General features: G+C 37.9%; 1 protein-coding gene across 5 annotated transcripts in view; it reads left to right on the forward strand.

Annotated features, from left to right (window-relative positions):
* The window catches only part of VPS8 (VPS8 subunit of CORVET complex), a 247,168-nt gene that overhangs the window by 165,672 nt on the left and 62,680 nt on the right, over positions 1-18,816 (forward strand). For all 5 annotated transcript variants that reach the window (XM_032875548.1, XM_032875551.1, XM_032875549.1 and 2 more), the window contains 6 exons: positions 2,019-2,166; positions 5,956-6,045; positions 9,581-9,623; positions 12,881-12,984; positions 17,827-17,908; positions 18,244-18,326. In XM_032875548.1, the coding sequence (XP_032731439.1) occupies positions 2,019-2,166; positions 5,956-6,045; positions 9,581-9,623; positions 12,881-12,984; positions 17,827-17,908; positions 18,244-18,326 (550 nt within the window). The remainder of the gene's footprint in view (positions 1-2,018; positions 2,167-5,955; positions 6,046-9,580; positions 9,624-12,880; positions 12,985-17,826; positions 17,909-18,243; positions 18,327-18,816) is intronic.

Consider the following 18,816-nt stretch of genomic DNA (forward strand, 5'->3'; position numbering starts at 1 on the left):
AGTCTTAGCACTACCTACAGTGTGGTATGAACATCTGAAAAGAACACTGGCTCACCTTAACGTCAAGGATCATTGATTAGCATTCCCTTTTACTTTTACTGAGCATTCTGTTGAGACAAAATCTTAATCCTGCGTTATCATATGCATTTTCTATTTTGTCCATGTAGAACTTTCTGACAAGATTCATTCGTAGCTCAATCTAAATTCAGAGCCCTAGTCCTTGTAATTCTCTCCCTTCTATCTTGTATTTGGTTCCCTTTTTCTGAAGGCAATCCAGTACATTATTGCCAATCAATTCAGTGTAATTCAGTGTACATTTACTATGTGCCAAGACTGTGTGAGTACTGGGAGACATTGAATGCCAGCCACACAGCCTTTGCTCTCAGAGTTTATAGTGTAGTTGGGACAGAGACACTTAAACAGATAATTTTCAAATTCTGCCTTCCCAGAAGATAATTTTTGGGGAGAACTAAGGTGATGGTCTACATAGGAAATAACCAGTTACGAAATTCTGCATTAAAGGCAGTTGTGAAATACAAAAGAAAGAAAAGAGAAGAAAAAAGAAAGGAAACTTGATCTGAGAGATTTAAAGCCAATTTGAGGACACACTGAATTAGCCCATCAGCAAGTATTGACAGCCCCAAGCAGCAGAACATAATTAATGTGTTTAGCACTAAGCCTCTGGTCTGGACAGAGAGTCACAAGACTCTTAATTTAGGAAAGATTTCCTTTGTCTAAATATAACTCCACTTTTTGTAACTGAAGTCTCTTACTACTAAAAATAGGAGGGCTATTTACCATCATTTGCAGAGTATTTATAACCTCAGGTTAATCTCAGTGGAGTCCAGAGCTCCCCACTGTGACTGTTGGTGTGCTGTGCCTGGGTTACAGGTGTGCCCCGAGACCCATCCCCTCAGCCCTTGGGGTGACTTTTGGGGCACCCATAGTCCCCTGTGATCAGTCTTCCTTACTCTGATGGGCCATATGAGCACTGTCCTCTTCTGTGTGCCATGACGTGAGAAAAGCTGGGAGGTGTTGCTTTAAACCATCTGCCTTACCATTTCTTCAGAAGGCTAGTTTCCCAAGCATTTCTGTATCTTATTAACCCTGTTCTGATATCATTATATAAGGAGCTTTGGTTGAGGAGTGTTGAAGAGAAGACAGGGCTCCCAGAAGCAACTGACTTCTTGAAGATCCAGAGATGATTCTTGTTCTGTAATGAACAGTAGTTGATTTTCTCAATAGTTCTTTTTGGCCACTGGTAGTTGAGTGTCCATCATGATTAAAACTAATACCCTATTTCTCTAGTGTTTTGTTTTGTTTTTTTTTTTAAAGTAAGCCATATGCCGGGGGTGAGGGGGCTTGAACTCACAACGCCAAGATCCAGAGTTGCATGCTCTACCAACTGAGCCTGCCAGGCACCCCAGTATCCCCAGTGCTTGGTGGGTGTTGCGAATCACTGACATACAAGACAAATGAACGCATAAATACTGTGTACCCTGCCATTCATCCACTTTCTACATTTGGTTTAACAATACCTAAATAATTAGCCCTCACAACATATAGGGCACTATTGCAGGCATTAGGAATTCGTTAATGAGAAGATACTGGGTGCCTACCCTCCAAGAGTTGATAGTCTTTAGATGAGAAAGGTAATTAAAGAAGTAATTACACCATGGTGTGATTGGCGCTGTGAGGGAAGTAAAGTAGGGACTCCTGTTTAGGCTGGAAGATGGTTTAATATATATAGTTACTCAATTTTGTTGTTCCTTTAGATGCGCTTTCACTGAATACCATTTCCTTAGGTAGTCAGTATAAACTGAGTACTGTTGTGATGTAGATTGTCTCTGATGTAAGCCATGGTTCACCCTAACAACCCAAGTAACAGTGAGACTTTGACTTCACGATTTCCCTCACCAGGAGGTAGTATTGGTTTCAAGGCTTTCGTACTTCTTACCTGTAGCCTTAATTACAGATGTGGTGAAATAATGCTTCTCTCTTGCCGCTTATGTTTCCAGGGAGGGTGTTCACATACATCAGGAATTGGTGCAGATGTCTCCATGTGTGACAGAGCAGTTCATTGAGCTGTTGTGTCAGTTCAGCCCAAACCAGGTTATAGAGACACTGCAGGTCCTTGAGTGCTACCGCCTGGAAGAAACCATCCAGGTAAGAGCGGTAACGTGGAGCAGACGACAGAGCGCTCATGCTCACCAGTCACCAGTTTACACGTGGGCAGAAGGATACTCACATGTTCCAATACATAGCCTCTGGGATTGAACCCAGCTGGTCTGACTCCATAGCACATGCCCTCCGTCGTGCTGTCCCTTAATTCTAGTCAAGTCGGAAAGAGCACGTGTCCATCATTGTTATTAATCAAGTTTCACAGATACTGTAACCAGCACAGTAAGCCTGGAGGAAGGAATGCAATAAAAATATATTAAAAGGAAAAACCAAGGTCTTGTTTGTGGGCACTGATTAGTTAGATAGTCCTGTGGTGCTTAAGACCTGGGCTCAGGCGGTCAGTAGCCTTTGCCCACTCATTGCCTTGAACCCCTTCCCTTGTTTTCTCCTGTTTCCAAGTGGAAATGACTGTGCATGTGCACGCGTGTGTACAGACACACACAGACATACTCTAATCTGAAAGAGGTTGTTTGTCAGCTACCGTTATCCCTCCTTTCTGTTGCTGTCCGTGCTCTCTGAACCAGTAGCCCGTGTTCTCTGTACTACCTCCTGAATTGCTCACACACTTGACACATTTTACATGGTGAAGTATTTAAAATATATAGAAATGTGCAGAATATCAAATATCTATGTACCTACCAATCCAATTGTATAGATGTTCACATTTTGCCATACTGGCTTCAGATCTTCGTTGTTTGTTTTAGAAATAAAGTACCCTTTATCTGTCTGTTCCCCTCTCTCCCCGGAGGTCACCACCAACCTGAAGATGGGGAGCGGAGCCTTCCCCTCCATGTTTTTTATTTTCTCTGTATATGTATTCACCCATAAAATGCATGATACAGTCTTACATGTTTTTAGAATTTGTATTAATGGTATCATATAGTACATATCCCATTGAAAAATTGCTTTCTTTCTTATTTAAAAGATTTTATTTATTTATTTGACAGACAGAGATCACAAGTAGGCAGAGAGGCATGCAGAGAGAGAGGGGGAAACAGGCTCCCTGCTGAGCAGAGAGTCCGATGCGGGGCTCGATCCCAGGACCCTGGGATCATGACCTGGGCCGAAGGCAGTCTCAACCCACTGAGTCACCTAGGCACCCCGAAAAATTGCTTTCTTCATTATTTTTTTAATTTATCAGTTTTATACATGTAGATTGAATTCCTTCATTTTAATAGTCATTTAATATCAATTGAATGAATGTGCCACAGTTTATTTCCCTATTGATAGACACTTGTATTCTTTCTAATCCTTTACCTTTATAAACAATGCTACATTATACATCTTTGTACCAATCTTGTGTGCCCATGTGAGGTTTCTCCAAGTTATTATCTGGAGGTGGAATTCTTAGACAGTAGAGTAGCTTTATTCTACTGTTATTGCCACAGTGATCTGTTTGTTTCTGTTCTCATCACCCATGGTTGTTATTTGCTGTTTTTGCACATTCTTGCTGATACCTAACATTTTTAGACTTCTTAATTTTTGCCAGTGTGGTGGGTATCTTTGATTACTCATGACATTGAACATCTTTCCATATGTTTAATGACTCTTTTGGTTTTCTTTTCTCTGAATTATCTGTTTTGCATCATTTGTCCTTTTTTCTATTGAGTTTTTTACTTTACTGATTTGTAGAAGTTCTAATTTCTGTATCTCTCATCCTTTGCTGATGTTATGTGTTGGAGATGCCTTCTTCCAGTCTGTTGTGGCAAGTCTTTTAACTTGGTTTTTAGTGACTTCTATTTTAACTTACCAGTCTTTTCCTTTAAAGTTTAGATTTTTGTATGTGTCTTATTTCCTTTTCCACTCTGATGGTATAAAAGATATCCTCTTATATGAGTTTTATAGTTGAGCTTTTTACATTTAGGCCTTTAATCCATCTGGAATTTATTTTTGTAAACAGATCAGGAGAGGGATTTATGTATTTTTTCCCCGTGTATAACCAATGGTCCATGTGGTATTTTGGTGTCCTTACCTCACTGATTCAGAATGCCTTACTGCTATGTACCAAACTCCCAAAGAGATGTAGATCTGTGTGTGGGAGCTCTTCTCTTCCTTTGGTCATGTCTTTCCTTATACCATTACCACATATTTTAATTAATACAGCTTTACAATATGGCTTATTATTTGGAAGTTGTCCCTCATTCTTTTTCTTTAAAATTCTGTCTATTTTTTTTTTCTTAAAGATTTTATTTATTTATGTGACAGACAGAGATTACAAGTAGGCAGAGAGGCAGGCAGAGAGAGAGGAGGAAGCAGGCTCCCCGCGGAGCAGAGAAACCGACACGGGGCTCTATCCCAGGACTCTGAGATCATGACCTGAGCCGAAGGCAGAGGCTTTAACCCACTGAGCCACCCAGGCGCCCCTCTATGTCTATTCTTAGGCTCTTACTATTTCACATCAAATTAGAAATCACGTTGTCAGGTTCCTCAAAAAAAAAAAAACAAAAACAAAAAACAGTGTTTCTATGAAGTACATACATTGAATTTTAGATGAGTTCAGTCAGGGAAGACTGACATTTCACAATGTAGAGTCTTCACATTCAAGAACCTGGTTGTCTTTTTAAAAGCCTTTGATTCTCTCTAGTGAGGTTTCAGTAACTTTTATATGATAAACAAGGTTCTTGCGTGTGTTTTCTTACATTTGTTCCTAAATACTTACACTTTTTGTTAGGGGTGAAAGTTTTTGAAATGATATCTTTATTGATTGCTGCTGCTGTGTGTTATTAATTTTTTACATTGTTTGTATCAAAAAGAATATGAATTCTTCATTCAAATAGTTAATAGATTTTTTTTACAATACTACTTTCTAAGAATAAGGGTAGTTGTTTTTGTTTTTTTCTTTTCAATCTTGCCCTTCTTTCTTTCTCTTATCAGATGTGCAAGAGCTCCAAGATATTACTGTATAAAAGCAATGACAGTATACATTCTTGCCTTGTCTCTGATTTTTTAAAAAAATTTTTTTTGTTTGTTTTGTTTTTTTCTCTGATTTAAAAGGGAAGATGTCTGACATCTTACATTAAATGTGTAGTGTTTATTTTAGGATTTTGATAGATAATTTTTATTAAATTAAAATTCCATTCTCAGTTTGGGTAACAGTGTTTTGTTTTGGTTTTCTTGAGCATGGGTACTGCATTTTATCAGATACTTTTTTGTATATTTATTGAGAGGGTCATAGGTTTTTTTCCTTTGAACCTGTTAATATGTTATTTGTGCCTCTCTTTTTTCTTTTTGCTAAGAAAGTTTTATCCCACTTTATTAGTCTTTTCGAAGACTATTTGGGGCTTGTTAAACTTCTGTATTGTTTTTCCTTTGTTTCTTTTCAATAGCATTATTTTCTGCGTTTCTCTTTCTAATTTCTCTTTCTAATTTCTCTTCTGAGCTTGTTTGGTATTTCCTTTACTTATTAGAAACTCTTAGTTTATTGATGTTTATTAAGATCTCAAAAGTTGTTTTGTTGTGTTTCATTGCCATTTTGTTCTAAATATTTTCTGATTTATATTGTTCCTATTATATGTATGTGTTACTTTTTTCCTGTGGTTATACTCATTCAGGTAAATGACAGTTTTAGATTAAATCCATGATGAACATGGTTTAGTTAGAACTGCCAAGATGGGCCACTTATAAGACTAGAAAGTCAAGAATTTCATATTATATTGGACCATAGACTACTACTGAGGTATGAATTTATTATTTGTTGTCATGTTGTTTTCATCCTTAATAGGATCCACAAACAAGATTTGTGAACAAAAATCTTTATCTTTTCTTATTTCCTAGATTACCCAGAAGTATCAACTTCATGAAGTCACTGCCTATCTATTAGAAAAAAAAGGAGATATTCATGGTGCCTTCTTAATAATGCTAAAGGTAGTATTTTACTATATTTGCTTTGTCATGTTACTTTCCAGGCCTCCATTCATCAACCCATCTTTTTTTTTTTATTGAGATATACTTGACATGTAACATTGTGTAAGTTTTCATCCATCTTAATCTCTTGTGTGTCAGAATAAGTTGCAGACAATACTACATTTTACCGCAAAATGTAAAAATATTTACATTTTATCATGACTAGATTTTATCGTGCCTAGAGTTTAGTCACTGACTAGAACTCACCATTTCTTTTTGGTATTTTTTTAAAGTGAAATTTACATTCAGTAAAATGCATGAGTCTTAAGTGTATCATGTACTGAGTTTTGATACATGCACACACCTGTGCTCCTAGTTCCTAACAAGACAGAGAACATTACCTTCACCAGAGAAAGTTCCTCATGTTCCTTCACACTCAGTTTCCATTCCCATACCCCCACACATAATCACTTTTCTGATTTTTTTCACTGTGAATTAGTTTTACCTTTTTTATGCAGTTACATTAATGGAGTCCTCCAATAGTACTCTTGTATAATTCTTCTTTCAGCATGATATTTTTGAGATGTGTCAGGAGTTTGTTTCTTTTATCACTGAGTAGTATTTAAGTGTATGAATATACTACAGTTTATTCATTCTCTTGATGGTTGACACCTGGGCTATTTCTAGGTTTTGGCTATTAAGAATAAATCTACTATGGGGGCGCCTGGGTGGCTCAGTCACTGGGTGGCTGCCTTTGGCTCAGGTCATGATCCTGGGGTCCTAGGATCAAGCCCCGCATCTGGCTGCCTACTCAGCGGGGAGCCTGCTTCTCCCTCTTCCACTCCCCCTGCTTGTGTTCCCTCTCTCGCTGTGTCTCTCTGTCAAATAAACAAATAAAATCTTAAAAAAAAAAAAAAGAATAAATCTACTATGATCACTCTTGTACATAAATGTTTTCATTTTCCTGAAGTTAGTACCAAGGAGTGGAATTGCTGGGTCACAGGATAGGTGTAGGTTTAGTTTTGTAAGAAATGATAAGACCTCTTTCCAAAGTAGCTATTCTGTTTTACATCCTCTCCAATAATGTATGAGTTTTGGTTTGCTACACATTCTCACCAACAGTTGGTCTATTTTTTACAAAAATTTTTATCCACTTTTTAAATTGTTATAAAATATATATTACAAAAATTTACCATTTTGGTGAAATTAAGTATATTCACATTGTTTTGCAATTATCACCACCATCCATCTCCAGAACTTTTTCAGCTTCTGAAAGGGAAACTCTGTACCCATTAAATAATAGCCCCCTCTTCCCTTCATCCCCAAATAACCACCATTCTTCCTGACTCTATGAATTTGACTGCTGTACCTCATATACTTGGAATCACAGAGTATTTGCTTTTTTGTTTACATTTATCACAAAGTCTTCAAGATTTATCCATATCATAGCATGTGCCACAATTTCAGTTTTAAGGCTGAGAGGTATACCATTTTATGTGTATGCCACTTTTTGTTTATCCGTTCATCCATTGATAGACCCTCGGATTGCTTCCACCTTTTGACCATTCTGAGTAATACTGCTGTGAACATGGGTGTACAGATATCTTTTCAAGACCCAGCTTTCATTTCTACTAAGCATAAAACCAGAATGGAATTACTGAATTCAATGATATTATTTTTAATTTTGAAGGAACTGCCATACTGTTTTCTATAGTGGCTGCACCATTTTACATTCTCATCAGCAATGCAGAAGGGTTTTAACTTCTCTACATCTTCTCCAAAACTGTTTTCTTGATGGTAGCCATTTTAATGGGTGTAAAGTATTACCTCAGTGATTTTAAATATTGTCATCTACTTACAGATTAGGGATGTCCTATTTATATTTAAAAAAAAAAAAAAAAAAGAGTTCCAAATTGGCTTCTAGTTTTTCTCTAGCTGTGTAGTCACCAAACAGGCCAGGAAGAATATTCCACAAAGGCTCGCGTACGCTCTCAGCCTCTTTTAATGTGTAAGATACCCTTACATCTCTTTTTCCCTTGCAGTTTGTTGAAGATACCATGAATCTATTTTTAAAGGATAAATTAAACATATTCCTGGCATGGATGGGGGAAAGAGAAGCAGGATACCCTTGCAGGGAATAAGACCAGCTTTTACAAAGGCATGGAAATACAGAGAAATATGAGCTGCTAGGAGAGAATCCAGCAGCTCTGCTGGGGCTCCACTATCAATGTATAGACAGGTGAGGTTGGAAGAAAGGGCTGGGTCCAGATTTGGGAAGATTTTGCAGGACACCCTGAAGAATTAGGACTGATTTATTATCACATGAGACCATTTAAAGGTTTTTAAGCAAAAGAACTGACATGATGTTGTTTCATGAAGATTGCTCTGGTAACTGCAGGAGGATGGGGGTCTAGAGAAGGAGGAGGTAAAACTTGGGGAGGAAGCAGAGAGCATTTGCGAGGCTGTGTAGTACAGGTAATGAATCCATGAGGCTTAAGCTAGGGGTAGTGGTAGTGGTGGTGAAGTGGGGAGAGGATTGGACTTGAGAACTGTTGATCATTTGAATATAGTATGGAAGGAATAAGAAAGAGGGAGTGGTTAATGACAGTTGTGTGATTTTTAGCTTTACATTATTAGCCTATAAGGGACACCTCAAGGAAAGGAACAAATTTGTAGAAAGGATATATTAAGATCAGCCTCAGTGTATATTAAGACAACTTTGAGGAGCACCTGGATGGTGTAGTCAGTTAAGCATCCAGCTCTTGATTTCAACTCAGGTCGTGATCCCAGGGTCATGGGATTAAGCCCCATGTGGGGCTCCTTGATCAGCAGGGAGTCTGCCTGAGCTTTTGACTCTCTCCCTCTCTTTCCACCTCTCCCTCCATGTTCTCTTTCACTGTCTCTCTAAAATAAATAAATCTTAAAAAAAAAAAAAAAAAGCATCCTTTGGAATATCATCGGTTAAGGCTTTCTAAGGATCTAGTATTTGGTATAGCAGTGGACACTGCAATTTGCATATTTAGAGCTGTCATACTCAAGGCTGTGCCCCATGCTCTGGAGACACACTTTATGTTCTTTTTTTTGTTCCCACCCACCCCTTTTTCTCATAGCCCAGTATGACTTTTATTCCCTTACCCAAAGTCTGGATAAATCCTGCTCTTTATTACTGTGCCTAAAGAATGTCATTGATGACGGTATAATGGTACAACAGAAGCAGAAGTGCTGCAGGATAAGTGACACTTGGTATTTTGGGTCCCTTCCAATACTGCTAGCTTTGCTTTATGTATACCCCAGAATTCTCTTCTGAATGACAGTAAGCGACCTATCTTTAACCTTGTTGTTTCACCTTGTTGTTTCTTCAAGTTTTTCCTTTAAAATGTGTTTGTCTGGGTGATGGGTATTAAGGAGGACATATGTTGGGATGATCACTGGGTTTTAAAAAAAACAACAACAAAGAATTTAAAAAATAATAAAAAAATAAATATATTTGTTCAAATATTTTTGAATTAGGTAACTGTATCCTTCTTACCTCCTGCATTTTTTTTTAACCTCCTAGAGACTACAAAGCAAACTTCAAGAGATAACACATCAAGATGAAAGTAAGTTCTTGAGTGTGATTTACAATTATTTCTTCCCATGGACCCTGTGTTTTAAAAGATGTTCTCTAAGAAACTGCATTTACTAAATAATAATTACCTTGATCTATATAAATACTTTAACACTGATCCCAATTTTAGCTCATTTTCAAGGGCTCATAATGGGGAATCATGGAAACCATTGTGGCTTTGTGATGCCGGTTGTCAGTGGAGTTCACTAATACTGATTTTTTTTGTTTGTTTTATTTCTGTGCCAATTTTTGGTTATATATAAATGAGGTGTATAATTAATGTCCTTAAAGTTATTGTAATGTACTGAGCAATAACAAATCAGAACTTCAAATCAGTAATAGCTGGGGTTTCTGTAGTGAATTTCTATAATTTTAGCACAAAGCAGTAAAACTTGACAGTGCGGAATCTTAGATGGCCTTGTCACAGACAGATGTAAAATTCCCATTATTTTCCTTGACGTTTTAGGACATAGATTCATTTTTTTTTAATTGTGGTAAAATACACATAACACAAAATTTACCATTTTGACCATTTGTAAGGGTCCAGTTCACTGGCATTGAATCCATTCACACTGTCCTGCAGCCATCTCCACCATCCATGTCTAGAAGTTTTCCAACTTCCCAAACTGAAGTTTTGTACCCATGAGACAATTACTCCCATTCCCTGCCCCTATCTGTCCCTGGCACCTCTCGTTGTGCTTTCCCACTCCGTGAATTTGATGACGGGCCTTCTATAACTGGAATCGTCCCGTGTTTGCCCCTTTCAATCTGGCGTGTTGGCCTAGCATAATGTCTTCACAATTTTTCCGTATTGTAGCATGTGTCAGAATCTCATTCCTTTTTAAAAAGGCTGAATAATATTTTGGTTTATGTATGTGCATCTTGCGTCCTTTTGTCTGTCTGTGGACACTTCAGTTTCTCCCGACCCTTGTGAAGAATATTGCTGTGAACATGCTGTGCAGATATCTTTCTGAGACACTGCTTTCATTTCTTCGGGGTAGATCCCCAGAAGTGTTACTGCTGGATTAAATAGTAATTCTAATGTTAATTTTTGAGCGGCTGTTACACTCTCGCAGTGGCCGCCTCAGTGTACGCGGCCGTCAGCAGCACACCAATGAGATTCTAGTCCATCCAAGCCCTTACCAACACTTGTTCTTTTCTCTCTTCTTGAGCATAGCCATCCTCCTGGGTGCCAAGTGATAGCTTAGTGGGCTTTTGCTTTGCATTTCCCCATTGACGGGTAATGGAGAGCATCTTTTCACATACTTACTGATTATTTGTGTATCTTCTTGGACCAAGTGTTTATTCAGGTCCTTTGCCCGCTTCTGAATAGGATGATTTCTTTTCACATTATTGAAATTTTCCAAAATAGCTCTTCCAAAGTTCATTCGATAGGTGATTTTTAGATTGCCCTACCTCTTCAACACATCAGCACATTTCTTAGACCCCCTTTGCCCACACATTTCCTTAAACTCCTTTACCCTAATTCTCTATAAATTACATTCATCTGTGTTTTCTGTGGCTCGGTCTTAGGTGATAGGATCTGTGTTGTATCTGGATCATTTTGTATTACACAGCATCTTCTTGGAGCCTTAGTAAACAGTTGGTTGACTTTTCCATATTTAGTTCAGCTAAGCATTTAATTGTTATTTTTGTACTGTTAGTCTCTGTTTAGTCAATTTGTAATAGATTTATTGCATTTATGATATTTTTCTTATTGTTGTTAGAATAATTTTTGCACACATTACATGGGAGGTTGAGGGAAAAGGAGAATGTTTCCCTAAAACCACTACAGTGATTTGCAAGTGATAGGTGTAGAGAAGCCAGTTCTTTGAATTTAAATTTCTCTGAAGATCAGTTTTTCAGAAATAATCTCATGTCCACTGTTTATTCTCAGATTTAATTTTTTCTGCGTGCCTAAGAATTTTGGAGGATTTGCTAATTGCAAGACATGGTGCTCGTGAGGGTAATACACAGTTAGCTAAAACACAGCTCTTACCCAAATAACTATAGTCTTGTGAAAGAGACAGATATGTAAATAAAAACTTTGAATGCTGGAGGAATCAAGTATTATCAAAGAGATGCAGTGAGAGTGGCAAATGATTGTGAAAAATTAGGGAATGATTTGTAACTGATGAATCAAAGGTCATTTGTGGAAGATGTGACCTTTGAAGTAAGACTGGAATGATGACTAGAAGTTTGATAGGGAAAGGCAAAGAAAGGGCACCTGGGCTGAGCAGAACGTGAGTATGAAAGTACTTGACCAGGAACTCAGGAGTAAGATACAGCACAGCGGAGTAAGAACACAGAGGGTGAGAACATGAGCCAGATGGTTACTGCGTCTACTTAGGGTCAGAGGTTTACTTATGTTCTGTTTTTAAAACTTCAAAGCCTTTAATGATTTTTGTGGATGAGACTGATACATTTGCTTGTGACAGTGTCAAAGAGAATGAGGGAGGCAAGATTTAGAAGTCAGAAGTTTAAGAGTTGTTGCTGTAGTTCACAGGAGGTGAAGAGCAGCATAGGGTAAAAGTCACGACACGTGAGGGCACGGAAGTAGAATCCACAGAAGTGGCAATTTATTTCGATGTGTGGGTAAAGCGGGGACGGAACATCAGGGACGATGAAGATTTATAAACTGAACTAAAGAAGATGGTTTCATTAACTTAGTTTGGGAAGTGAGAAAAAAAGTGATCTGGTTTTTGTGCATATAAACTCAAGGTGCTCGCAGGACATCCGTGTAGAGATGGATAGAGTCTGTGGAAAGTTCACCCTGCAGATGATGAAAGGAACACGGGCTGCAGGTGTACATTCGGAAGTTATTGACAAGGACCTGAGGTTGAAACCACAAGAGGAAGTGAATTATTGGGAAATGAAAAGGAGAGGGCCTAAGATAGTATCTTGAAGGATGACTTACATTTAAGAAATAGAGGGAAGAAGAAACGGTAGAGCAAGAAAGGTGAAAGGTCATCTTTCTGCTGACTAACCCACAGATGATCAGAGCTGTTCCATAGCTAAAGTGTATTAAAATGCTAAGTGTGGTGTGCTTTATATGTCCTGTGAATGTCAGGCATTTACCTGGAAACAAAATTATCTGTTTTTAATCTACTAAGGATTGGTATCATGCTTATGGAAGATTTCATAATACAAAACAGTGCTATGCCAAGAAAAAGATAATTTTTTTACAGAAGCTCTGAGGATTATCAGTAATACATCCTTAAGTCTTGTTAACAATTTTTCTGAATCTAGAGACCAAAGAGGAGATCTCATTGAAGGATGTTGAAGATACCATGGTAGAGACAATTGCCCTTTGCCAGAGAAATTCCCATAATTTGAACCAGCAGCAACGAGAGGTAGGAGAATGACTACTTAGGCATATCAAAGTCGGTTCTGATCTGAAACAAGGAATTAATTCTATTTCTGCTGCCCTCTCAGCCACCTGAATTTAATTCAACTAGATTTTAATCACTGTTTAGTGCTCCCAGGAGTATAAGCCTCCTAAAGTTATTGTGAAGAGTGCCTGTCCTCTTTGTTCTCACAAAAGGCTTTATATTCCTGGATCTGGCTGTGCTGCAGGATTTAAGCACATGATTACTGGATGTCCTTGTTCTCTCTGGACCGTGATTCTGTGTATGCCGTGTAGCGATTCTATGGATGTGTTGTCATTTATCATCTCTTCTATTCTCCGTGGAGGAAAATGAGCATGAGGAGCTGGAGGGAAACCTTTAGGGGATACAGAGAATGCTGGAAAAGGTCAAAGAAGGCTGTGATGTAGCTTCTCAACCCTGACTATACATTACAGTCACTTGGGGAGCTTTAAGAAAATCCCAGCACTCAGGCTGCACCCCCAGAACAATGAAATTACAGTTTCTGGATGGGGACCCAGTGCTAAAGCTTCCCACATGATCCCACTGTACAGCCAAGGTTGGAACCACTGCTGTAACAGATTCCAGACTGCCAAAAGGCAGAGCACAGAACTGAAGGAGGCACGGCTGAGCACCTGGTGCAGGTGGGAGTTACAGCAGGGAAGCAGAGACTAAGGGGGCGGGATGGGACTTGACAGCCACATTCTGCTGCAGTTTTCAGAAGAGAAGTTGCAGTGTGATGTGGCCTCCTTGTAACTCCTCGGTGCCTGCCCCTCCGGGCTGCAGCCTCTGACTTGGCACCAGCGCCTTTCTCTTCCCAGGGTTCTGAAATGGGGAGTAAGGCAGACTTTTTATATATATTTAGCCATATATGTTACAGTGAGAATTATAAACGTATTTTTCTTTCCTGTTCTTTTGAGTTGGGTAAATTGCAGCTTGACGTTCTTGTCAAGGATTTTTTAAGACCATACATTCCAAAAACCCTTCAGAAGAAAAATCGTATACAACAAGCACATTTACATAACAGAGGTGATTTTTAAAAAAACATTTTGTGTGATATACATACTCATTATTTTTTTAAATCCTGCAAAACAGAAAGTTACAAAGAAGAATGTTTTTTTAAAAATTATCTTGTAAGGGACGCCTGGGTGTCTCAGTGGGTTAAAGCCTCTGCCTTTCAGCTCAGGTCATAATTTCAGGGTCCTGGGATGGAGCCCCGCATCGGGCTCTCTGTTCAGCAGGGAGTCTGCTTCCCTTTCTCTCTCTCTGCCTGTATCTCTGCCTACTTGTGATCTCTGTCTGTCAAATAAATAAATAAAATCTTTAAAAAATAAATAAATAAAAATTACCTTGTTAAGATCCTATCACCCAGAAATAACCATCATTATCACTGGGGGACCATCAGTCCAGGTACTTCTTATCAGCCTAAATCAGGAAATGCTTGCTTTTACAAATAAATATAGTAGTCAGTCTCCATTAGGAAGCTTTCTGAATTTCAAATTAATATTTCTTCACCATACTATTTCTTAATAAATATCACTACAGCTTTAAAAAAATCTGAATGACTGTAACAGATTGGAATTATTTATTCATAATTACATTTCTGTTTTATAGTATCTGTGATGCCAAGCCAGTAAGGAAACACGTGAATTCATGCTTGCTCCCACTCTCTCCTCCATCCCTCTTAATTTTAATTAACCTCATTGAGTCCAGTAACACATACATTCTTTTCTGTGTCCACAATTCCCATAAATTGTTTAATCTTTTGAAAATGGATTTTGAGCTTTTTAGCAGTCGTTTTGCCATGATTTTTCTATTCCTGAGTTTTTATTTTCATTTATCTTTTGGTTGGCTGACTATATTTGGACATGGTTATATTTTGATAGAGAAACATGAAAAGGTAGAATTCTTTAAGCCATGTTCATACGTACTTAATTCTAAATCTTTTTCACTTTTCAACCCTTCCATTTCCTCTCCAGTATCTATTTGATACTCCTCCATCTTCTCATGGAAAATTTAAGGGAAAAGGATAATTATGTTTTATAAGTAGGTCTGTTTAGGTTCACATAAGCTGAAATATATGACTCACATGTATTAACAGTAGAATTAGTTATAAAAATCCATGGCTCCAGAACTCTAGGGATTATTCCAACTGTATTTGAACTCTGTATCTCTTAATCAGAGATAGGAACAATGCTTCTTTTGATGTGGCCAAAGGAAAACTCATTCCATCTTTTTTTTCTTTCCCTGAGTTGGGATTTGTTTTAGTAAAAATATTAGATGTTAGACTTCTTCCTGTCCTTTGAAATTTTCACTTCTCTATGGCTGTTACTATGCTATTGACTGGCTGTGTGTGAGAAAAGTCTATTTGTCTCTCCCTGTGTTAGAGAAACACACACACACCCTCTCTTTGTGGCCCCTCCCTCCAACAACTGGTTTCTGCTTCATTTCTGAACAAGTTTCATTATAACAACAGAAATATTTGAATGTAAATTTTATATAAATACTGTCTTATGTGAAAAATGCTAGACTGATCTTACATAATGCCAAACATTCGATTTGGGGGGTTTTAATGGTGGTTTGTCTTGATTCTCTTTGTTTTGTTTTGGAGAGAGTGAGAACAAAAGCTGTTATTACAGACATTCAACTAACTAGAAGATTTGAAGTGTTTGGAAGTTTGACAGTAGACTGTTCATAATATCTCTTTCCAGAAGTTATCATCACAAGACTTAATATTCTGAGTATTTACTTAAAGCAGACTACAGGAAATTGGGCTGTTAATCCTTTCTCAAGTAGAATCTCTTCCTGTCCTACTTTTCTCTATCTGTTTATGGGGCTGCCTTAATACATGGTGATTACATATAACAAAGAGTTTGGCTTTGTTATTATGCATATAATTCCCTGAAAAGGAAGCTGTGTATTACACAGCATAAGAAAGGAATTCAGGTTTAGTTGTGTTGCTCTCAGGGGATGGTTTGTGTGGAGATTTAATTAAAGAAAAATAATTCCTCTGTGTAGAGTGTGAACGTATCCCATGGCTATTACCTCCACAACCATGCTTCCCCCAGTCTACCATTTATAGTCAAGAAACAGCTAATCTTTACAAAAGTAGTTCTTCCTGAATTGTCTGGATTAAATAAGAAAATCTAAAAATGAAATTTCTAAACATAATAAATATAAAAACAAAATGTATCCCATATATAATTAAAATAAATTATACAATAAATAAATAAATAAATAATACATTAAAATAACCTACACAGAAATAAATAATGTGGCTATAAAAACATGTTTAAAAAAAAGGTAAGCTAAATAAAGCTATCCAAGAATAAAATACAATACTAATAGTTCATGAGTACTAAATAAGTTAAAATTTCAATAAAATAAAAAATTGCCATATGTAATATAGTTAAAACCAGTATCTTGAGAACTTGAAGAAATACATCAAAAGTTATTAGTATGAAATCTTGACCTCATAAAACCTTAAATGGCGACAGATAAAGGCTTCCTAGTAGAGCTCTTCAGTTGGGAGGTCAACCAGTGGTTACTGGACCCACAGCCTGTTCTCTTTGCCTTCAGAGGCTCCCATATCTCCACTGCCATAGAATTTGTATGGGGTCAGGTGGTGGGGTGCAGAATATGCCCTTTTCTGTAAATAACCACTCTTGTTCTGCTTTGACCTTTCTTCATGGCTCCCAGGTGTTTTCAGGAATATGTTCCTCCCAAGACATAGAGTTAAGGCCTTCTGTAAATGATTGTCCAACAAGAAACCATGTCTGAAAACTTAAAATGTATTAGTTTGATTTTTGATTAAAGATCCCTGCCCCTCCCCCCCCCCAAAAAAAGGAAGGGGACAGAATTTGGAGTCAGAGTACCAGTTAACTGGTAGTGTGATCTTTGGCAAATTACTTTTCTAGACTTAAGTTTCTTATCGCAAGTGAAGATCATGCTTATTGTATAAGGTTGTTATGAAATTGAAATGAGAAAGTTGTGTAAATCATTTAATTGAGGACCAACATAATAGGAATAAATAAATGGTGGATCTATTACTTTATCTCCTGATGTGGTTGGAAATGTTAATTGAAATAATGTTAACTTCTACTTCTTGGTCTATGATGACTGACGTAATACAAAACAACGCTTTAGAGAGGGGAAAACTTTCAACAACCTGTATTCATTTCTCTTGCTTGATGCGGCTGAGAGAAATGTGGGGGAGGTGAGGTGGCGGAAGGGGCGGCCCTGTGTCCTGTCCTGCAGTACATAGGGTCACTTAGACTTGGTCAGGGGTGCGTGTACAGCACCGTGTATGAGAACCCGGCTGGCAGCTCGGTTGTGTCTCCTTTGAACAGGCCTTGTCCTAAAACACAGAAGACTGCAGTTCCAGGGCCTAGACGTACTGCAGTGTCTTTATTTTCCCAAGGCGCATAGTAAAGATACCTATTGTAACTGTGCTCATTGCTTCTTATTGTTGTTTCTCTTCCCAGTCAAGTGTTCTATCTTTTGTTTTTAAAATGTTTATAAACAGGGTGCCTGGGTGGCTCAGTCATTAAGCGTCTGCCTTTGGCTCAGATCATGATCCCAGGGTCCTGGGATTGAGCCCCTCATCTGGCTCCCGGCTTGGTGGGAAGCCTGCTTCTCCCTCTCTCACTCCCCCTGCTTATGTTCCCTCTCACTATGTCTCTCTCTGACAAGTAAATAAATAAAATCTTTTAAAAATAATAAAATGTTTATAAACAAATGTACATGAGAGGTACATCTCAACCTGTAAAGCACTATGCTGAAGCCAATCTTAAATATAACAGAGTGCTTTGGTTTCCTCTGACATTGTAGGCACTCTGGTTTCCATTACTGGAGGCAATGATGGCCCCCCAGAAGCTCTCTGGATCAGCCGCACCTCATCTGCACCCGGAAGGTAATTACATCATCGGAGTCCACCTATACCATCACCAACTTTCATCTGCGAAAAATTATCATTACGATACCTTTTCCCAGTATCATAGTGTTAGTGTTTTTCTTAATGAAATTGTCGTGTAGTGTTAATCTCATCTTTTATTCAGTTCTTTCTATGGCACCAGTTGCGTCATTTGTCTTGAATAATAGTAGCTTTGTTATTTATCAGCAGTTAACTTTAAGTTAGCTGAGTTTCTAGGAAACTATATAAATCTACTATTTTCCACTGACTTGTAGGAAAACCAAAACCTCTTACTTTAAACTAACCGTAATATTAACATTTTATTATTACAACAGCTCTGAAGTCTCTGACCATGCAAGTTCTCAACAGCATGGCAGCGTTTATTGCCCTTCCATCAATCTTGCAAAGAATCTTACAGGTGAGTTAAAAGGGGAGAAAATTCGATGTTGATCAGTTTCAACTAATATTCTAGTCATGTTTAAATAACAAATTAAGCTAATGTTTAAATTGGTCTCTAGAGTAATGCAGCTGATTTTTGTCATTGCTAACTATCTAACTTAACGACTGTCATCCTTGAGCCTTTCCTGGTGCTCCAGGAGTGTGGGTTTTCCTGGCACAGGCTGGGGACCTTCCAGGTGTGTGTGCAGCCTTCACATGTTCACTGGCATCTGGGGATTCAGATGTATAGGCTTCCTACTCATATGCTAACTGGGAGAGAATCACCATTTATTGCCAGCGAATTGTGCCTTTTAGATTAAAAAAATACATAATAACCTAAAAATTACATTAATATAGTCATTTCTGAATCATAGGTTGTAACTTAAGTTTTCCAACTCAGAAAAAAAAATTTTATGTCCAGCCTTTATAGGAAATATCATTTGAAGGAAGTACCTATTTCCTTCAGCAAA

Source organism: Lontra canadensis, unplaced genomic scaffold, assembly GCF_010015895.1.
Source record: "Lontra canadensis isolate GAN:19392208 unplaced genomic scaffold, GSC_riverotter_1.0 scaffold56, whole genome shotgun sequence".
NCBI classification, from domain to species: domain Eukaryota; kingdom Metazoa; phylum Chordata; class Mammalia; order Carnivora; family Mustelidae; genus Lontra; species Lontra canadensis.